The sequence below is a fragment of the Gobio gobio genome (assembly GCF_949357685.1).
Source record: "Gobio gobio genome assembly, chromosome: 20".
NCBI lineage: Eukaryota > Metazoa > Chordata > Actinopteri > Cypriniformes > Gobionidae > Gobio > Gobio gobio.
The window spans coordinates 18,631,731-18,651,301 of record NC_137113.1 but is presented as its reverse complement, the minus strand read 5'-3'; the positions used below and the strand labels follow the sequence as shown (position 1 = coordinate 18,651,301).

General features: G+C 40.6%; 1 protein-coding gene across 2 annotated transcripts in view; it reads right to left on the bottom strand.

Annotated features, from left to right (window-relative positions):
- Positions 1 to 2,789: 2,789 nt before the first annotated feature.
- The window catches only part of nrg3b (neuregulin 3b), a 216,371-nt gene continuing 199,589 nt past the window's right edge, over positions 2,790 to 19,571 (bottom strand). Inside the window, exons 7-9 of one of the 2 annotated variants that reach the window (XM_079846039.1) lie at positions 14,835 to 14,947; positions 14,308 to 14,496; positions 2,790 to 3,963 (exon numbers count right to left, since the gene is read on the bottom strand). In XM_079846039.1, coding sequence (XP_079702165.1) covers positions 3,324 to 3,963; positions 14,308 to 14,496; positions 14,835 to 14,947 — 942 coding nt within the window. In that variant the 3' untranslated portion in view covers positions 2,790 to 3,323. The remainder of the gene's footprint in view (positions 3,964 to 14,307; positions 14,497 to 14,834; positions 14,948 to 19,571) is intronic. The other variant, XM_079846038.1, reaches the window with a different exon arrangement.

The following is a 19,571-nucleotide window of genomic DNA, read 5'->3' as shown; positions in this document are numbered from 1 at the left end:
TACCTCTCAGAACGACCTCTAACTTTTGGAATGCACACTACCTTTCAGAATACCCACTACCTTTTGGAATGCCCACTACATCTCAGAACGCCCACTACCTATTGGAATGCCCACTACCTTTCGTAATGCCCACTACCTTTCAGAACGGCCTCTACCTTTCGGAATGCCCACTATCTTTCAGATTGCCCACTCCCTTTTGGAATGCCCACTACCTCTCAGAACGCCCACTACCTCTCAGAACGCCCACTACCTTTTGGAATGCCCACTACCTTTCGGAATGCCCACTACCTTTTGGAATGCCCAATACCACTCGGAATGCCCACTACCTTTTGGAATGCCCACTACCTTTCGGAATGTCCACTACCTTTTGGAATGCCCACTACCTTTCAGAACGCCCACTACCTTTCTGAATGGCCACTACCTTTCAGAATGCCCACTACCTATCAGAACGCCCACTACCTTTCGGAATGCCCACTACCTTTCAGAACGCCCACTACCTTTCAGAATGGCCACTACATTTCAGAACGCCCACTACTTTTCAGAACACCCACTACCTTTTGGAATGCTTACTACCTTTCGGAATGCCCACTACCTTTCAGAACGGCCACTACCTTTTGGAATGCCTAATACCTTTCAGAACGCCCCACTACCTTTCAGAATGCCCACTACCTTTTGGAATACCCACAACCTTTCGGAATGCCCACTACCTTCTTGGAATTCCCACTACCTTTCGGAATGCCCACTACCTTTCAGAATGCCCACTACCTTTCGGAATACCCACTACCTTCTTGGAATGCCCACTACCTTTTAATGCCCACTACCTTTCGGAATGCCCACTACCTTTCAGAATACCCACTACCTTTTGGAATGCCCACTACCTTTCAGAATGCCCACTACCTTTTGGAATGCCCACTACCTTTCAGAACGCCCACTACTTTCTTGGAATGCCCACTACCTTTCAGAACGCCCACTACCTTTCGGAATGCCCACTACCTTTTGGAACACCCGCTACCTTTCGGCATGCCCATTACTCCAACCTGCAGATACTGTGTAAAACTCACTATCAGTGTCATTTACATAAAACTTAAGAGACGATCATGCTGGATTACATTAATAGATGACAGTGCAGCGTCTAACACCATTATAGTATCGATACTTAAACTGAATGCGCCTTTAATATAAATTACGCATTGGTTAACATGGTTAGCAATAATCATATTTTGTGACATTTTTCATATGATAAAAAATACTGTGCAAATGACTTCCATTTCACCATAGATTGCACTGATTTGCAAGTGATATTGCTTAAGTATCCCATTTGTAATATAAAATGTGTTCGTCTCTAAACACGAGAAGTTCTTCACATCCAACCAAGCTATTTAAAATAAGCAATCTGTTTATCCAACATTTCACTGAATGCACTCATTATTCATTATCTTTTATCTATTGAATAATGAAAAAACCAGTCATCCATCAGAAACCGTCTTTGTTTTGGGCTGTGAGTAGAATTGCGAAAATGTTTCAGTTATTAGGAAATTATGCATTTTATTCTGGGCCAGAGTGAACAGTCTAGAGAGAGTGAATTCTTCACACAAATCAAAGAAAATGTAACTTGACAAACCAAAGGTACATTGCTGCGAAAAGAGTAATTTATAAGTTACTGCAGCTCATTCCAGGTGACAGATACGTTTCACTTCTTACCACTGCCCTCATTGCGTCTACATTGTCTACGCTTTGTGTTCAGCTCTGCACTCATTTCCCACCAGTACTGTTGGTCTACCACTGTTGCGCTGTGCTGTTGTACTCTTTCTAATGTTAGCAGCCTGTCTGAAGAAACATCCTGCATTTATTAATATATCAGTATAGAGGAGAAATAGGCTTGTTCTTCAGAAACTCAAACAGGGCTGCAGTGTTCTACCAAAAAAACAACACATTCACACAGGACACCAGCTCTTTGTACATTATATCAGTGTTTTTTTGTGACTCCCTCCCAATGGAGCAAAGATTGACTTGAGATTGAATATTAAGCTGTTGGATGAACATGTGTAATGTTCTCACAAAATGAAAGGATCACTCATTATGAGTTTCAAAGCCAATGGCTCACACAAGATCTGCGGAGAGACACGGTGCATAAGAACAAAACAAATATGTTTGTCTGCGAATTAATTAAAAAATAAAACCTGCCAAATGTTGCTTCTGTGGGGCTCTAGTGGAAGAAATTGTTGGCGCAGGCAGCCAGCGGTTGCGTTTTTTTTCTTGTTTGGATTATAATGTCAACTCACGCTGTGGCTCACGCTCAGAAAATTAGCCCGATAATTCATAAAGCGTTCGGAGTGCGACTCACCCGTGTTGCCCTCGTTTGAGGTAAACACGACGAGAGACATCAATGACACTGTGCTTTAATCTTTCTGCTGATTAATTCCACCCTCACCTCAAAAAACAAAAAAAAACGAGCTAGTTAAGGAAACTTTTTTCCTCCCCTTTTGCTTTTTCAAAATAGCTGATGCAAAATAATGAATCTGGGCTTAATTAGCAAGAGCTACTTTCACAGGAGATAAACAAGTAAATGATTAAATCCGTTGATGTTCTTGTTGGATAGAGAGTCTGCTGCATCCGATCTCTGTTGCCATGGAGACAGACGGTGACTCTGCCGGTTTCTCTCTGTTCAGCACGTTCGTTGGATGGCGATAGTTGCAGATACCTGGCTGCGGCGCTCTGCTAAAAACAGAAGGTGTAAGATACACAACATCGATTGCACTGTTACGGGCAGATACTCTCTGATCAAATGACAGGGTGACATTCAGATTTTATTCAGAAACTGCCGTTTTCTTCTCAAGACCTCAAGCAAAACAGACAAAAAGACAGAGCTGGGCTGAGATTATAGAACAGCAGTTATTGGAAAAAAAGCTTCTGCATTACCATGTTTTGCATCTTTATTTTCGTCACTTGGTATGTCATATACATGGAATATATGACATACATATAGTTTTGACATCTATTATATTTTTTTCTTCTTTACAGTAGAGAAACAACATTGAGATGACACACTATTTGGTTTCTAAATTGAAGCTTTTGTTAAATAGTGGCATATAAATCCTTTTCAATACCTCTCAAGATCAACATCCCACCAAAGTCTTCATTCTCTCGCATCTATTCACATTGTGTCGTCAGTAATGCAGTGTTTTAAATTCAGTTGTCAGTAGTTGTAGTACTTCACAATGCAGTAAAATAGTTCCAAAAGTAAGTGTCTTGCACAAGCGGGGACGTCGCAGCCCCATCCACACCAACATGGAGTTTCCAAAGCAATGTTTTTATTTATCCAATCAGCTCTTGGGATATGTGAGGCAGGCCACACCTCTAATCCCATTGGAAAAGAAGCTGTCTTTTTCGCCCCCCACAAATGGGGTTTGTAAACCGTTCCCCTGCTGTTCTTCCTCTCCTCCGGTAGCCTTAGACAGCAGGTTGGCGGCAAACTGCGTGGTTTTCGCCCCTGATCCCGGTACGCTCATAGAAATTACAGTCTTTGCTCTTCTGGAGCTTGTGCCTGATCCCAAGGCCGTTGTGTAGGTAACAAGGCTTTTGTGTTTGATTTGGCCCCTTGACATCAGTGCAGACTCGGAGCAGGTGAGTGTCTGTGGATCCTGCACCATCGCAGAGGAGCTGGCAAGTGATCGGCTGGAATTTGCCACAGCCTCAGGATTGATTAGGTTGTAGCTGGAAGCTCCCCTACCCCTGTTGTGCAGCTTGTTCCCGCCCCCATCCCCAAAATCAGGTCCCTGAACGGAGGGTATAATGGGTACGGAGTGGGCTCGGAAAGAAGGGGGAGGAAAGGTTGTTCCCTGGTCAAGACGAGTGCAGGGAACATCGGTGTAGCCCATCTTTCCTTTAGAATGGGCAGAAAGCATTATTTGCATATTCAAATTGCAACGGCTTTGTTGATTGCTGTCCGAGTGAGACTGGCACCTAGAGAGCGGGAAAGCGAGGGAATTAGTACTTACATCTTTTTATCCACTGATTTTGTCCATTACACATGAAAGAAAGTGCTCAGCCACTGAGAAAAATAATAAAATTGAACATCATTTTATAGCCTAACAAAAAAAAATAAAACAATCAGAGCGGAGATAAAATGATTTCAAGGTGGTGGGAATTTTGAATCTAAGTGTAATTATGTATAATCAGCAGCTTGGGCTGTGTGCCTGTGGCAGGGTATCTGCAGTGGTTTTAAAATCAAATGTAAGCCTTTTTAAGACACTTGTTTAAAGATATGTACAAATCAAATTAACATCATGGGTGGGGTAGAGGAAGATCTATCTATGACTGTAAAAACCTAGGTTAAAACCAGACCATTCTCAGTAGTAACTGAGTTATGGTCTGGCAAAGCTTCATAGACAAATCATTTCCAAAGGGGCGTCACCAACGGGCGTCGCTCAAATGCCTCTCGGCGCAATTGGATAGACCTAAAACCAATCAGAGCGATGAGGGAGATGACGTATGCAGAGCGACGGAGAAACATATGAGACTCTGGCCGTTTCTCAATATGCGTTCTTGTCTGTACCACTGTCTATGGTGTGTGCTTGTGTTCTCAAATAGGAAATGTCCCCGGTTTCCATTTCAGAAATCTGGTCACCTTACCTAAACCACATATTAATGTTTAATTATTTTTAAAATGTAAACGAAAAGAGGCAGGGTGTTTTATACTCCGTTTTATTATAAATATATAAGATAATGAATGTAGGCCTAACTACGCGTTGCCTGAAACACATGTGTGTGGCTAATATGTTTAAGTTTTTTTTTTTTATGAAATGAGGCAGTGGTGTTTTATGACATATTTTGTACGCGAACTTCTAACTTGCGTCCGTGACTTACCAAGTTTGACTCCGGAGAATGAACTCCCGATGACGGTAATAGTTATTATATTAAACATATTATAGCCACACAAATGTAGTGAAGGCAATGCATATTATCTTCAATGCATGTATATAACAAAACGAAATATTTAAAAATCCCGGCCTCTTTTCGTTTACATTAAAAAATAAAAACATGTAATATCATGTGTTCATAATATAGCCTATGATTTTCACTGTAATACAATGAGATATGATATAAAACAAAACCCAGTCTCTTTTTGTTAAATGTTAGTTTAATGCGTGATCAATATCCATTTTAAAAGTATAAGTAAAAGGTATAAGAAGCTATACAATACATAAAGCAATTCAGTCAAAGAAAGTCAGCGCTAGGAGACTACAACGGTAAAGTTTAATAGCTTACAAATATAAAGTTATGAAACTTCACTTTACCCTCAGACAAAACGATCTGTCAGGGAACAAATTATAGATTAATGAGAGCAAAGATCAGCCGTTAGATCTACACAAGACGAATCATATCTTCACATCAGAGCCAGCGGCAGACGGCAGAAGGACTGGCCGAGGAAAGGCGCCTCTCGGTGGGGTTGAGCAATTGAGCGCCGCTGGTCCACTGGAGCTCACAACTCCAAAAACGGCAGATCAAATTTTCAAAAAGGCGCTCTCTTCATAAATAAACCACAGATTTTGGCTTTAAAAACAACTACATTCTTAAAACTACTTAAAACTATATTTTGTGAAACATTAACACTACCAGAGGGCTCTCGCTAAGACAAGCAAGCTGGTATATCAGACTTTTGCCGAATCCAGTCGGTAAGACAGCGATAACATCTTTTTTAGATATGAAGGCTTCTTGTGTTGTTCTTTGCTCTGGTTTTAACGGAATGGAAAAGTTTAAATCGCTTAAAACAGCCGCGATAGCTGATAGTGATGTTCCACTGCTGCATCCATCTTTGTAGTCAGTGTACAGAATCTGCTTCACTGTCGCTGCGCTGTCGTCATCGTGTAAAGCCCGCCTCAACGTTTCTGATTGGTGCCTCGATTTCTGGGGCTTAGAAATGGGTTTGAATGGGCTCTTTGCCAGACTACTTGCAGAGCAAATCTAAATTTGCCGGAAGTTGTCTGGGTTTTCCCAGGCTAGTAAAAACCAATATCTTTACTAGAACTTTATAGTTAAAATAATACAGGTTCTGACAAAAACAAAAAAATAAACCCCACATTTTAGCCTTTAGAAAATGTTTTAAGAAAAGGAATTAGTCAAAATTATAAATGATCGTATTTTAAAATATGAACTATAAATCAAATATTTAAAGCAGCACTAGGTAGTTTTTGCTCTCGGGGTCTCCCTACAGTTGGGAAACAGCATTGTCCTCTACTACTGTCGTAAACTGTCATTCTACATCGGGGGATGCATCGCACGTGCATTTGTTGACATGACAACTATGATAGCCCTGAACACTGCGGGTGTAGTTCACCTGTCTATGGTTCTGTTCTGCTTGCGTCGCGTGTGAAATGTCTTCATCCCAGGTACAGTGCCAGCGTCATTATAGTAGCCTAGTCTATTGGTTCCCGTTTTACAGAATCTATATGATACTTCAATTCAATGTTTGAGTGGTAGGTAATAACCATATATTGTCAATATTATAATATCAAGCTACCCTAGATGAATCTGCAAATTTGAAAAATCGATTTGCATTATAGCTTGAGGCAAGACAAATAAACCAATATCACAGACATGTTAGGTATCCTAAAATATGATTTTGTACGTCTTATCATATGTATTTACTTGCAAGAATGTAGCCCCTCCTCCTTCAGCTCACGCCAACGAGCAAACGCTGGCCCAATGTTGATCATCGTCCTGCCTTTTATCCGATCACTTTCTCGTTTCCTCTTTTTGCTTTCCTCCGACAAAACCTTTGCTTTCTTATTTTTCTGTGCTGCTTCGGCCATGACAATAACATCCGGCAAACAAATGATAGTTGGGCTCGCACGTCCGAATTTAAGGAAGTGGGGGTGGTGGTGGAAGTGACGTATATGCCGTAAAGCAGTCAAATTTTGTAGTTCTTTTTGTTCTCGGGTTACTACTCGAAACCCGAAGTTTAAAAGTACGATTAAAAACGATACAGACCCCATCAGGCTATGGCAGACGTGTCATTCAACCTATTGTAAGTCGATTGTAACCACAAGAGGTTTGAAAATATATTATAAAGGTTGAAAAGTTACCTAGTGCTGCTTTAAAATATATTGTTTGATAGTCAACACTTTTCTTGTATCATATAAAATATTTAAGAGTTCTTATGAATTATGAAATATGTTACAACTGAATTAAAGACTTTTTAAGGAGCCTGCTGTAGTAGCATAAGTTACAATGAAACAAAAGTGTGCCGCACACGTCCTGAAAAGTGAAGCCAAAGTGTCTTGATCTCTGCCAGGTGGTTGGTCCCAGTATACAGGGTATATACAGAACTTCTTAAGTTAAATTTAATACCTTTTACTACCTTTTTTAATACCTTAAAAATATTTTTTAATACCAGCGCGACTTCAAGCTGCAACTATAGTAGCGTAAATGAAATATCTTTCCAAATGGAATAACATATTGCATCACAATGTAACGAGGTCATTATAACTTAACATCAACTGCCCACAGAGATGAGAATAGAAATAAAGACAGAAGAGGAAGGAGACATCTTCTTCATAGTTCGTGCAGTGTACAGAGGGAAACGAGAGCAATTTTCACGGCGCAAAATAGATTTTTTTTCTTTTTCGTTTTAAATAATGAAGGCGAGTCAGTGGATATCACAAAAACGCAATGTGCGCGAGAGTCGGTGAAGTCTCAAACCTGGTCAATTATTCACTACAGAAAGTGAAAGTAAAATCTGACCAGCTTTCGGCGCATATTCTCACAGAGACAAGAGAGATCTCTTTATTTATATAAATCTGCTTTAACATATGCTGATAACGTATAGCCTATAACTATCTGAATTTATATTTTTAATATTTCTCTTGTGGCCCATATTGTGAAACAAATTAGAAGAGAAGTATAGGCCCATTTCGTGTTAAACAAGTTGTTTTTGAAATAAAGCTGCTCTTACTTTCTGATAATACTGATATTATTGTAGTGTTCTGACATATAGACTGATAATCATTTTAATTATAGGCCTATAATTCCTTGTTTAATTGGGCAAAATGTATTTAATGAGGAGTAAGCTAATCTATCTATTCTTTTATTATGCAGCGTCGGTTATGCATTGATACATTACGAAATTATCACAGGGGCAAATTAAATGTAATATCAATTTAATAATAAAAGTAGGCCTACCCTAATAATAATAATAATCATTTATATACATACATTTTAATGCTAAATCCTCTTGATATCGATAGCTGATGCATTTGATAGACTATCTCTCTGTTATAGGTTTTTCGCGCATATTTCACTTGAGCTTTGGCTTTACATCGCATGCGATCTACTCGTACAGTGTGAGTAGATAACCTTGCTGAAATCGCACAGTGTATGCCCAGCTTTAAGCAACTTGCATATATCGAAACAGATCTTCAATGCCATCGCTCAAATATAAAGAGTGGTGTTTAGTTGCAAAGTCTAAACACCACAGCCCCTCAGCTCGCAATGTAGTGGTGGTGATAGGGCATAGCGTCTGCTGTCTGACATCTGTCACGCACCTGTTGATGATGCTGCTAGGACTAACTAATCGGGAGAGCAGTCGGGGTTGAGGGCAAAGCAGTAGAGGTTGAGGTCGTTGATACATCCGTAGTGCAGGCAGAACATTGATATGGGAAGCTGCTCGCTACGTCCGGGCATCCTAGCTTGGTGGCTGCTATATGATTACATATGCGATTTGACGCCATTCACCCCCACCCAGGTTATATTAATTGTCTTCTTGCAAACGTGGCAATAAGCCTCGCAGCTGTTGCAAACTACTGGCCTAGGCCAGTCTTTAAATCGTGAGTCCTCCAGCCAGAGGTCCGAGAACTTGCATTTCCCCATGCTTTACTTACTGAATGGAAGCGAGCTCGCGTACATGCTTGGCAGCAAGCCAGCCGGGTACCCAGTTTGTTTCAGCGCGCGCGCGAATGAACACCACCTCACCTCACATGATATTGCGCAGGTCCTACTCTCAACATATAAATAAATCCACGCAAATTTTAGAAAAAAAAGGCCTGTACTTAACACTAATTGAAAATTTATCTAAAAATAATTGGGCTTGAAAATTTAATACCTCGTCAGATGACGTTTACTACTTTTTACTACTTTTTAATGCCCTTAATTTTGGCTAATTTCATTTACTACCTTTTACAACCCCGCGGACACCCTGGTATAGCTCATAAACCCACCCCCTCCATGTACTCTAATGGGACGCGAGACAAATTAAACAATCAATTTACATTTCCAATATAATTTTTTTTCCAAAGATGGTTTCTGTAATTATAGGTAAGTAATGCTTTAAAGGGGTCATGAATTGAGAAATCAACTTTCCCTTGAGCTTTTGATATATAAAAGGTCATGGTAATATAAGAATATTCTGTAAGTTTCAGAGTTGAAAATTTCCTTGTTAGTCAAAGAAAAGCTTTTCGATCTCGGATCTCAGAATGTGCCAGGCTATAAACGTCAGAGTGTAGGGAAACACAGCCTCAACAGAAGAAGAACAACGCCTGATTCTGTAGCCCCGCCCACCGACTTGTGCCACTAACATAACACAGGCCTACATGAAGCTAAACCGGATAGAATTTCTAAACATACCGCATAAACTTAATACGGATTCCAATATTATGAATGCATGGATGAACTTTATTTTTAATGAATATCCAGTTCATGTGGGAAAGAAATTGCGCATCTGTTCCTTCATTTAACCACGGATTCGTTTGTAAACAAGAGACTGGATTTGCAGAAAGGATGAGATTACATGAACGACTGAAGCAACACTTATGTGAGTAAGAATTGTTTTTTATTTGTGATAGCATTGCATTGTTACAGATTGTTTGATATCTATTGATTATGTGTATGTGTCTAACTGAACATTAGCACGCTGTCAAAGGCTGGAGAATGCTTTATTTGTGGTTTTGTTGGTTCATTGTGATTCAGGATCAGACTCGGACATGTGTGGGCTAGGGCTCACAAAGCCCAACGTCCCAGAGCTATGTGTTTTTCAGACGGGCTACCAAAACGTAAGCCCGGCCTCCCGAAGGGCTATCTTAAACAGTGAAATAACATTCCTTTCTTGATGTGCGTTCACCCTCTTGACTTGATATTTGAAGGAAAAATACAATCGCGGAAGTTTTGATCATGCAGTCTGCAACGTACTTGGCGTGTGTGTGTGTGTGATGCACGGTTTGCACTTATATCCATCAATCGGGCGGGCCAAGTAATAAAAAAATAACATTCCAATCACTCGTGGGTGGATGAGAGATAAATCATTGTGTTTCTTTGATAAAGATATTTTGCGAGCCTTGTGGGACGAATCATTTCGGTTTCCGTTTCTCCACACACTTTCAAAACAATTCCTTGTGTACTCACGGGGGAGCCGAAGCTCATTAAATATGCAAAACTGTTCCAATACTAGCCGTGGGAGTTTACTTCCAAGTCTTCAGGGCAGCACGCCCATCAAAACCGAGGGTTTCTTGAGAGAGCCTCAAGACCAGGGTAGAAAATAGCCTATTACTTATTCATTATGAGGTTTTTGAATGTAAAAACCACGCGAACGTCATAAGTTGACCTCAGACAGTATAAGTATAACAGTATAACAGTATAAAAAACCCAGTTCATGACACCTTTAATTTGATTTTGAAATGTGGGCGTAGCACTCAAAAGTGGAGAGTGCAGATAAACTCAAGCTTTCTGGATTAAATGACTAAAGAAGTCCTGCATACGTCACCAGAGAGAACTCTGTCATTTTCAATGAAAGATCCAGATATGATGTTTTGATTACGAAGTCAAAAAAAGAAGAAATATATGCACGGATGAAGTTTTATCAAAGCCTGTGTATCCCTCACCCAGAATTATGAGTTTATGCTACGCTACTTCATTTAGCTGTGGTTTTGATCTGCAGGAGGAGACTTCTTATCGAATCCAGCATACCTCGTGGTGAAAGAGCAAAACATCTTTTGTTTTTTTTTGCTGGGTGACTGTTGTGAAGTAATACTCAGATCTTGTGACATGACCTGAGTGGTTTATCTAGGGTTTGTCAGATGTAAAAATCATAGGAAATATTGTGGCTTTCTTGATGTTGAGGTTCAAACTGGCACAGTTATCACTCTCATCTAAACCTTGACATGATGACATTTAAATACAGTTTTGCATAACACCAAATCAGATACATAAAAAATGGTATGTTTTGTCACTTCCCAGAAACCCAGCTCATCTAACCACAGAGTTATTGTCTGACATCAAAGACTTTTAAATAACAGGGCTTAAATAATTGAGCCCTGTAACACAATGCACGGGTATTAAAAGTGTATTCTAGCTGCAGGTTAATCCGGCAGATCTAAGCAAATCAAAACAATATCTAAATATAACTTCACCGATGGCACACACTGTTTCAATCCATATTTCATCTCTGACAGGTAAATATGTGTCTTTGCAGAGTTTTTTTTTTTTTTTCAGAAAACTGACAACATTCTGTGGGGGTCCTGCTGTCATAGTGAAGGGGATAAGCGAGCTGTGCGTGCCCATCTCTCTCTCTCTTCCCCGCTCTCCTCACTTTTTTTTCTCCATTAGACTGGAGGGTGTCTCCATGGCAACAAGAGAGAGGTTCGGGGATGGTGTTGGTGTTTTAAAGCAGTTAAGTCTAGAAATAGGTCAGTTCAGCCCCAGCCTGTCTCTCTCTCTGGGCCGGCCAAGACTGGCCTGAGAAAGGTTCAGAAAGACTTATCAATTTTTAATTAATCAAGAACAATAGTAACAATAGCTTAATACTGTCGACCCCTATAAAGGGGTAACCCACTGGTTGTGCTTTCAGACACAAGCTTAAATTAATTAAGCAAAAGTCGAGCTAACCCAGTAGACTTAAAAAAAAAAACAGAGATCCCTGCTGCTGACACGCTGGGAAAAAGAAAACCCCCATCTGTAAGCGTGTTAGTACGTTTGTGCTTGATCACAGCCCTTAAATGAGTCTCCAAGCTCAAAGCTGTACTGTTTAAGAATGTAAATTATGGAAAGAGGTCAAATAGATTGAGTTTGGCAGTGAGTTTACAAGTCACTGTGAAGCTGGATAAAGTTGACGTGGTAATGAGAACATTGCTTGGAAATTCAAGAGTAAAGGGCTGTTCACACCAAGGACGATAACTATAATGATATAGATAAAGATATAGTTCACAAAATCATTACAAAAATAAAAGAATAGTTGTAATCATGTTCAGAATGGTGTTTTCTAACTGATGAATGATAAAAACAATGACAGCCAATCAGAATCCATCCTGCTTTGAAGAGGTTGAGCAATTAAAGTGACAGAACTGCAGCGCATGCATTAAATAAACAGACCATTATTGTCCGCTGGTGTGGACGCTAATATAATTATCTTAATAGTTATATAGTGGGAACGGACCATAAGTGTTTCTTGTGCACATACACCCTACTTAACTGAGGGCCATTATTCCTGCCATGGGCTCTGTCAATATTGTATGTTCCGTAGAAATCTCACTTGACTCAGGATCTGGTTTCTGGGCCAGTTCTATATGGAATAATTCAGTCTTTATCAATAACTTATGTGACCCTGGACCACAAAACCAGTCATTAACCAGATAACCAGTCAAAACCGGTCATCATCTGACAGCTGCATAACTAGGCTTTCCATTGATGCATGGTTTCTTAGGATAGGACTAAATCTAAATATTGAGAAAATCGCCATTAAAGTTGTTCAAATGAAGTCCTTAGCAATGCATATTACTACTACTAATCCATTTTTTATATATTTACGGAAGGAAATTTACTAAATATCTTCATGGAACATGATCTTTACTTTTGTGGTCCAGGGTCATATATATGGATGTTTCTTCAATTACGGGGACCTTTGGTCCTGTGAATACTGTGGCCGAGAGAGCTCAACACGCTGCAACTGAAGAAAACATGCAAATAAAAAAAACTACAGCAAATTAAGAAAACATCTTCATCAGTTTGACAACACGTGTGCTGCAAATACTCACAACTCAACCAACAGAAACGTACAGCAAATATTCAAAATGCACATGTTAAAATAAACCAAAAACTCATAGGTCATCGACAACACAACTGACGAGTACACATTGAAAAATTTGCAGCATGTTTCTGTATTTGCTTGCGTTGTGAGTAGTTGCAGCACATGTGTTATAAGATGTTTTCTTAACCTTCTGAATTTACTGGTGTTTTTTTCTGATGAGCTCTCTTGGCCACCGAATGTGAACCTTGTTCTTGTCTATAAATTTCAAACAATGTCCAAAGGTTTGTGTTCGGTAAGATTATTTAAATGTTTTGAAAGAAGTCTCTTATGCTCACCAAGGCTGTGTTTATTTGATTAAAAATACAGTATAACAGTACTATTGTGATGTATTATTACAATTTAAAATAACTGTTTTCTATTTTTATTTCTATTCAATATTGAATTTACAGCAGCCATTAGTCCAGTCTGACTTGGTACTCAAGTAACATTTCTTATTATCACAGTTGAAAATGGTTAATATGCTGCTTAATATATTTGTGGGAAAAATCTGGATTATTTGATGGATAGAATGTTAAAACAGCATTTATTTGAAATCTTCAAATTATAAATAAAATATAAAATAAATAATACATATTTTTACTGTCACTATTGATCAATTTACTGCACTGTCACTGAATGAAAAAAAAAAATCACAAACCACGAACTTAAACTTTACATACATCACAGGATAATAATTTTTTCCAAACCCTTTTTCTGACCCAAAAATGTAAATGTAAATGTAAAAAAAAGTGATTTTTTTTTGTTTATAACTAGCCTTTTATGCATCATTAATGCACACAATTCCTTTTTTGCCGTAATTTAACAATATTACAGCCTGATTGGTTTATTTCATCCATTTGTTTAGATAATCTAAGTTTAACAATGTAATTCATATTTTTAAAATATTTTTTTTTATGTTTTAAAGATTGAACATCTGGTCTAAAACAAGAGCAATAAAATATATTCATAAACACATTTGAATTGCATAATGAAGGCATGGTCAAAGGTTTCCAAGGCAGTTTTAATTACTGTCTTACATTTTTTTTTGTCAGTTTTGATTAAAAAAATTTAATTAAAAAACATTAAAAAAATAAATAATAAAAAATCAAACCCAGAACATAAAAGTGGCCCTTAAGAATCTGATAAAAATATTCAACACTCTGCTCAGAAGTATTGCAGTTGGAGCTTATAAAAATAAATAATGGCAAGTGTGTTAGTCATATTACACAAACATTTTGTTGCATTCTATTGCTCACCTTCTCAAAGATTGTGGAATCACCTCATTGACCTCCACCTCCTGAAGATGTTTATAGGAATGAAGAGAATCTCGAGATCCTCCACTGAGATGATGGCCCGCTCTAGAGATGGGCGGGGTCCACTTTGAGACAGCTCGATAATTGGTTACCTTGTGTTTAAGGGCGGGGCTTGAGGAGAAGGAGCAGCTTCTGTAGAAACATATAAAAGCTTGCAAAGTGAGATGACAAAGATGACAGATTATTTCAAAAAATGTTATACAAGACATCCCGAGGTTACCACATGGCTCAAACACTAGAATTCTAGATAAATAAATGCTTGTAAATTACTATACTGTTCAGAAATGTTAATTATCATGGTTGTTACCAATTGCAATTATTAAAATGTTTTAAGTGGTTCGTTTTTGACGTTAACATATGGTGCCATATTGAGAGCTGATTAAATTTCTTCCTCCATTGCTTTCACTTCTGTGAAGAGGGACGGAGTGTCAGAAGTTTTACAATAGATGTAAAGCTCTGGAAAAAAGTACCTGCAGCGCTTCCCCATGGAGAGACTGCGATTATGATTTGGGAGGGAGACTTTAGAGCTGCTGAGAACTATGCTGGCCGCCTGCGGAGAGGAGAAACCATGGGCTCTTCTGCTCTGTAAAGACGAACAGGAAATAAAAGATATTATTACAAGTGAACAGAACTATAAATGGATGACCTTACTGATAATCATTTCTATGCATGTATGACTCATGTCTTTCTATCCATGTGTGAATGTTTCATGGATGTCAACAAAGTGAGAGTTAGAAAGTGAGAAACTAGGATGAGTGAATGCACAGAAGTGCTGGCTGAGATGTCGTGAAATTTTAAAGGCTCGGTTCATGAATATGAATAAGGTTATGCAAAAATAATTTCAAATGATCTTTTATGGTTTTGATTAAACAGATCTGGTATGTAGTCAAATTTGAAATGTAAACATAACATTGTGATTAGAAATGTCCATAGAATTATTTAAAAACTATTTCAATAGCACATTGAATGGCTAAGTTATCAATACATACTGGGTTGAGAGAGCAATCACTCTTTCTAACCAAGTTCACATGCCTGAATAATTTTGTGACATTTAATTTGACAACTTAATTCTTGTATTCATTCTCACTGTCTGGCCAGGATTTTGTAGGTCAGAGGATGAATGCATGGATCAGCGACTGGGGAATTACTATGACTTGATGGTCCAGCAGTACGATTTTTCAGGGTCTGTCCTAATATAACTAATTTTAATAAGTCCAAATTGCAGCTGAACAGTAGTGTACATTCACTACGTTTGGGGTTGGTACACAGTACATTATGCTCATCAAGGCTGAATTTATTTGATCAAAAATGCAGTAAAAGAGTAATAATATGAATGATTAAGATTTAATATTTTTTTAAATGTAATTTATTTGATGGCAAAGATGAATTTCCAGCAGCAATTAGTCTAGTTTTCTAGCAGAAACCATTCTAATATGCTGATTTAGTGCTCAAGAAACATTTCTTATAATAATCAATGTTGATACAGTTGTGCAGCTTAACATTTCTGTGGAAACCTGTTTTTTTTTCACGGTTCCATGATTATTAGAAAGTTTGGTAACACTTTACATTAAGGTTCCCTTTGCAAAGGGTTTCTTTGTAAAATCAGGAATCTGGTTTTGAGTGAAATAAGTGTGAATAAATACATTTAAAGGGAACCTTACATGTAAAGTGTTACCGAAAGTTCAAATTAAACTTGTTTATTTGACATAGAATTCTGTAACAGTATAAATACCTTTACTGTTATTTTTGATCAATTTAGTGCATCCTAGCTGAATAAAAGCATTGATTTCTTTCACTTTTGAATGGCAGTGATATGAGAAATGGGAACGCACTTTGTTGCATTTTGTTTCATGACTAAAACGGACTGGCTTTCCACCAATGATGACAATTGCAACAACTACTCTGCAAAACATTAAAATCTAATTCCAGCGCCGGATTGCCACTCATTAAAACACACACTAACAAAATGAAAACTCCTGCTCTGCAATTAGAGATGCTTCCTCTGTATACACATCCCTGCCGCAAGCAAGTGGTGTGGACAAGACCAGCCATAAATTACGCGTATGATTACAGTTGTGTTGTACAGCATCTCATCTCACTTCCCCTCACTTGTACAGACAGATAAATGTAGGGACACACATGCACAGGCCAAAGACGGAATAAAAGGATCATGAACTCTGAAGAGAGGGCCTATATAGATGTTCACTCTGCGATATACAGGCCCCTCAGTGAGGGAAAGCCACTTTAATTAGACTTTACATTTAAACTGCAGATTAAGCAAGACACACTCTGATTATTCTCCCCTTTCAACTACCCCAGTCAGGAATTAATTCCAGACAAGATTACATTAATTAATTTCTAAAGTATTTTTTTCTGTCCCCTCTTAAAATTAAAGCCATTATCGTACTACAACCCAGCACTCTGAGAGCAGGCCGCAATAAGTATTCCATACCCCCCAATGTCGCCTGAGCAGGAAAAGACAGTTGATAATGCAGTTATTCCAGTTAGTGAAATCTCCCACCCTCTGCCTGTCCTGTGGAACATCATTAAAACGATTGAGTTTGACTTTAAACTAGTTTGGGGCCTTACAGCTGAAAAAGCATGTCCTTCTAACACTACTGCTTCCTTGGGGACCTGTTAGCATTGTTCTTTTCTCCAACAAGAAAATTGGATGATTTCTGACCACCCTTTCATCGCCTTAGCAGGGTGAGAAAACTCAGAGGAAGAGAAGCAGAACAGCAGTGGGGGGTTGTATGAAACGTGCAGAATTCAAGTGAAGTCTAAAGAAAAGATTGGAGCTCCCCCTTTCAGCCTCTCCTCAAATTAATTTTATAGACGTCTGCTGCTACCTCAGCAGATTTTTGTGACGATTATATAAGCGTCCAATTAAAGGTTTTCCGTGCATGCTTGGATTAGCAAGAGTGACACTGATCTGATAACGCTACACCCTGTGCCATTTACGCACTATATGCACTTTCGTACAAATGACTTTGGTTGAAAAGCATCTGTTAATGTAAGCCATTGGGAATAATTGAGGCTTGATTCTTCACTCTCATTGGACGTGACAGTGCACATTGGAATTTGAGCCATCAACTTCCAGTTTCAAGTTCCCTTGCGTCGTGAAGCACGTATGTCATCAGTCCAATAGAGAGACGGAACGTCATAGGCGGGTGACGTCATAGACCCAGATGCTATAAAGCACACCGGCAAACACACGCCGTTAGCTTCTGTTGCCTTCAACAAGCGCTCTGTGTTACTCTGTCCATGTCATTTGTGTTGTGTCTGAGTTCAGACTTTGTTATTTTTCCAGTTTGCACTCACACTCACATTTAGAGAGATCTTTATTATGACGAGCGAACAACAGTACAGACAGTGTGTTCCTCCCTGCTCACGCTACATCACGAGCGGGGATACACACTTAATGTGTGTTGTTTGGGAGAGCAGCACGCGGAGTCGGCACTGGAGGGTGTCGGCTGCGAGCATTGTGAGGCGCTGCCTCTTCGCGTGCTGCGATCCCGCCGGGCGCTCTTCGAGGAGGGCCTCCCGGTTTGCGCTCCCCACGGCACGGGTCCCGCTGCTCAGCGGAGGCTTTTGTTGTGGGGTTCGCAGAAGGATCTGGCGGAGGGGATGGAGACGGGCCCCGCCCTATCTCTTCCTTTACCCGCCAGATCCAGCGCCGCCTCTCTGGGATCGGGAGCCCGCTCTGCGGTTTCTCCCGCCCGGGGAGCGGCCGCGGTGCTGCAGCCATCTTCCTCCGAGGAGGTTGATATCTGTAGCATCGATGCAGGGGGTGAGGACTCGTCACTTCAGTCCCCTGCAAGTAAAGAGTTTTTTGGATGTGCTGAGCAGAGCGGTGGCCAGACTACACAATGACTGGCCACATAAAGAACATGAGCGAGCTGCCGTAAAAAGTAGACTCGACGAGCGTTTTCTCCCCGCGCACTCGGTTCAGCCTCCACATAGGAGTCTGCCGTTTTTCCCGGGCCTCCACACCGAGGTGTCGAGGTCTTGGAAGCGGCCCGTGTCTGCACACATTTTCACCCCGCACACGTCAGTATATAGCAATATAACGGGGTTGAAAGACACGGTTATGGTCAGTTGCCTCGGGTTGAGCAGACGCTTGTGAAAGAAAGCGAGCCATCTGTCACCCGAGTCTGCATCTGCCATAAAGGCTCCGACTAAAAAAAAAAAAAGGAAAAGTTGCCCACAGATCATCTTTTGTGGGCAAAGCGTACTCAGCAGCCAGCAGACGCCGAGTACGAGCTAAAGTGGGTGTCGCCACTCGTACAACCCGCAGAAAGGGTCGTCGGGTGCGCGGCGCTCAAAGGCGCAGCATTCTAACCCCAGGGCTGATCTGAGGACAGTCATTGTGGCGAGGAAGGCTGTGTCAAAGAAGTCCTGACGCCTCCGGGGCCAGGACAGTGAGGGTGATACCCAGGGAATATCACATAATTGGGGTCGCTTCAACCCGCGGACATAAAAAACAGCCCGCGGCAAAAGTGTTGAAGTAGCCCAATTCCGCGGGAAAACCGCGGACTTGGCAACACTGGTGATACCCTCCGCGGGCGCACGGTGCTCACCGCTGTACACGGTACCCGTGCGTCCGCGGTACCCTCACGGGGTCAGTCCGCCAACCCCGCCCGAGTGCCGGGGCGCGGAGGCCGCACCCTCTTCGGAGGGAGATTATGCCGTAGAGTCGTTCCCTGCCGGTTCGCCGCTTCAGGGCGCTGCACTCGCGGTGCACAGTACATCAGAGACCCTTAGTAGATTTTGTGTCAGAGTGGGAAAATCTGCTTCACATATCTCGTTGGGTCCTGCGATGCGTAAAGTTGGGGTACGGCATTCAGTTCAGATGCCGTCCCCCCAGCTTCATTGGGGTCCTCTCCACTGTGGTGGACCCGGTGCAGGCTCTGGTGATGACTCAAGAAGTACAGACTCTGCTGCAAAAGGGGTCCCCCCCCCCCCCCCCAGACAGGGAGTCAGGCTCTTACAGCCGGTACTTCATAGTGCCAAAGAAGGATGGTGGGCTGCTTCCAATCTTGGATCTTCACGTCCTGAACCAAGCCGTGGCAAAGCTCAAGTTCAGGATGCTGACACTCAAACAGATCGTGTCTCAGATCAGGTCCGAGGACTGGTTTGTCACAATAGATCTCAAAGATGCATATTTCCATATCTCCATCCTTCCGCAGCACAGGAAGTTCCTGAGG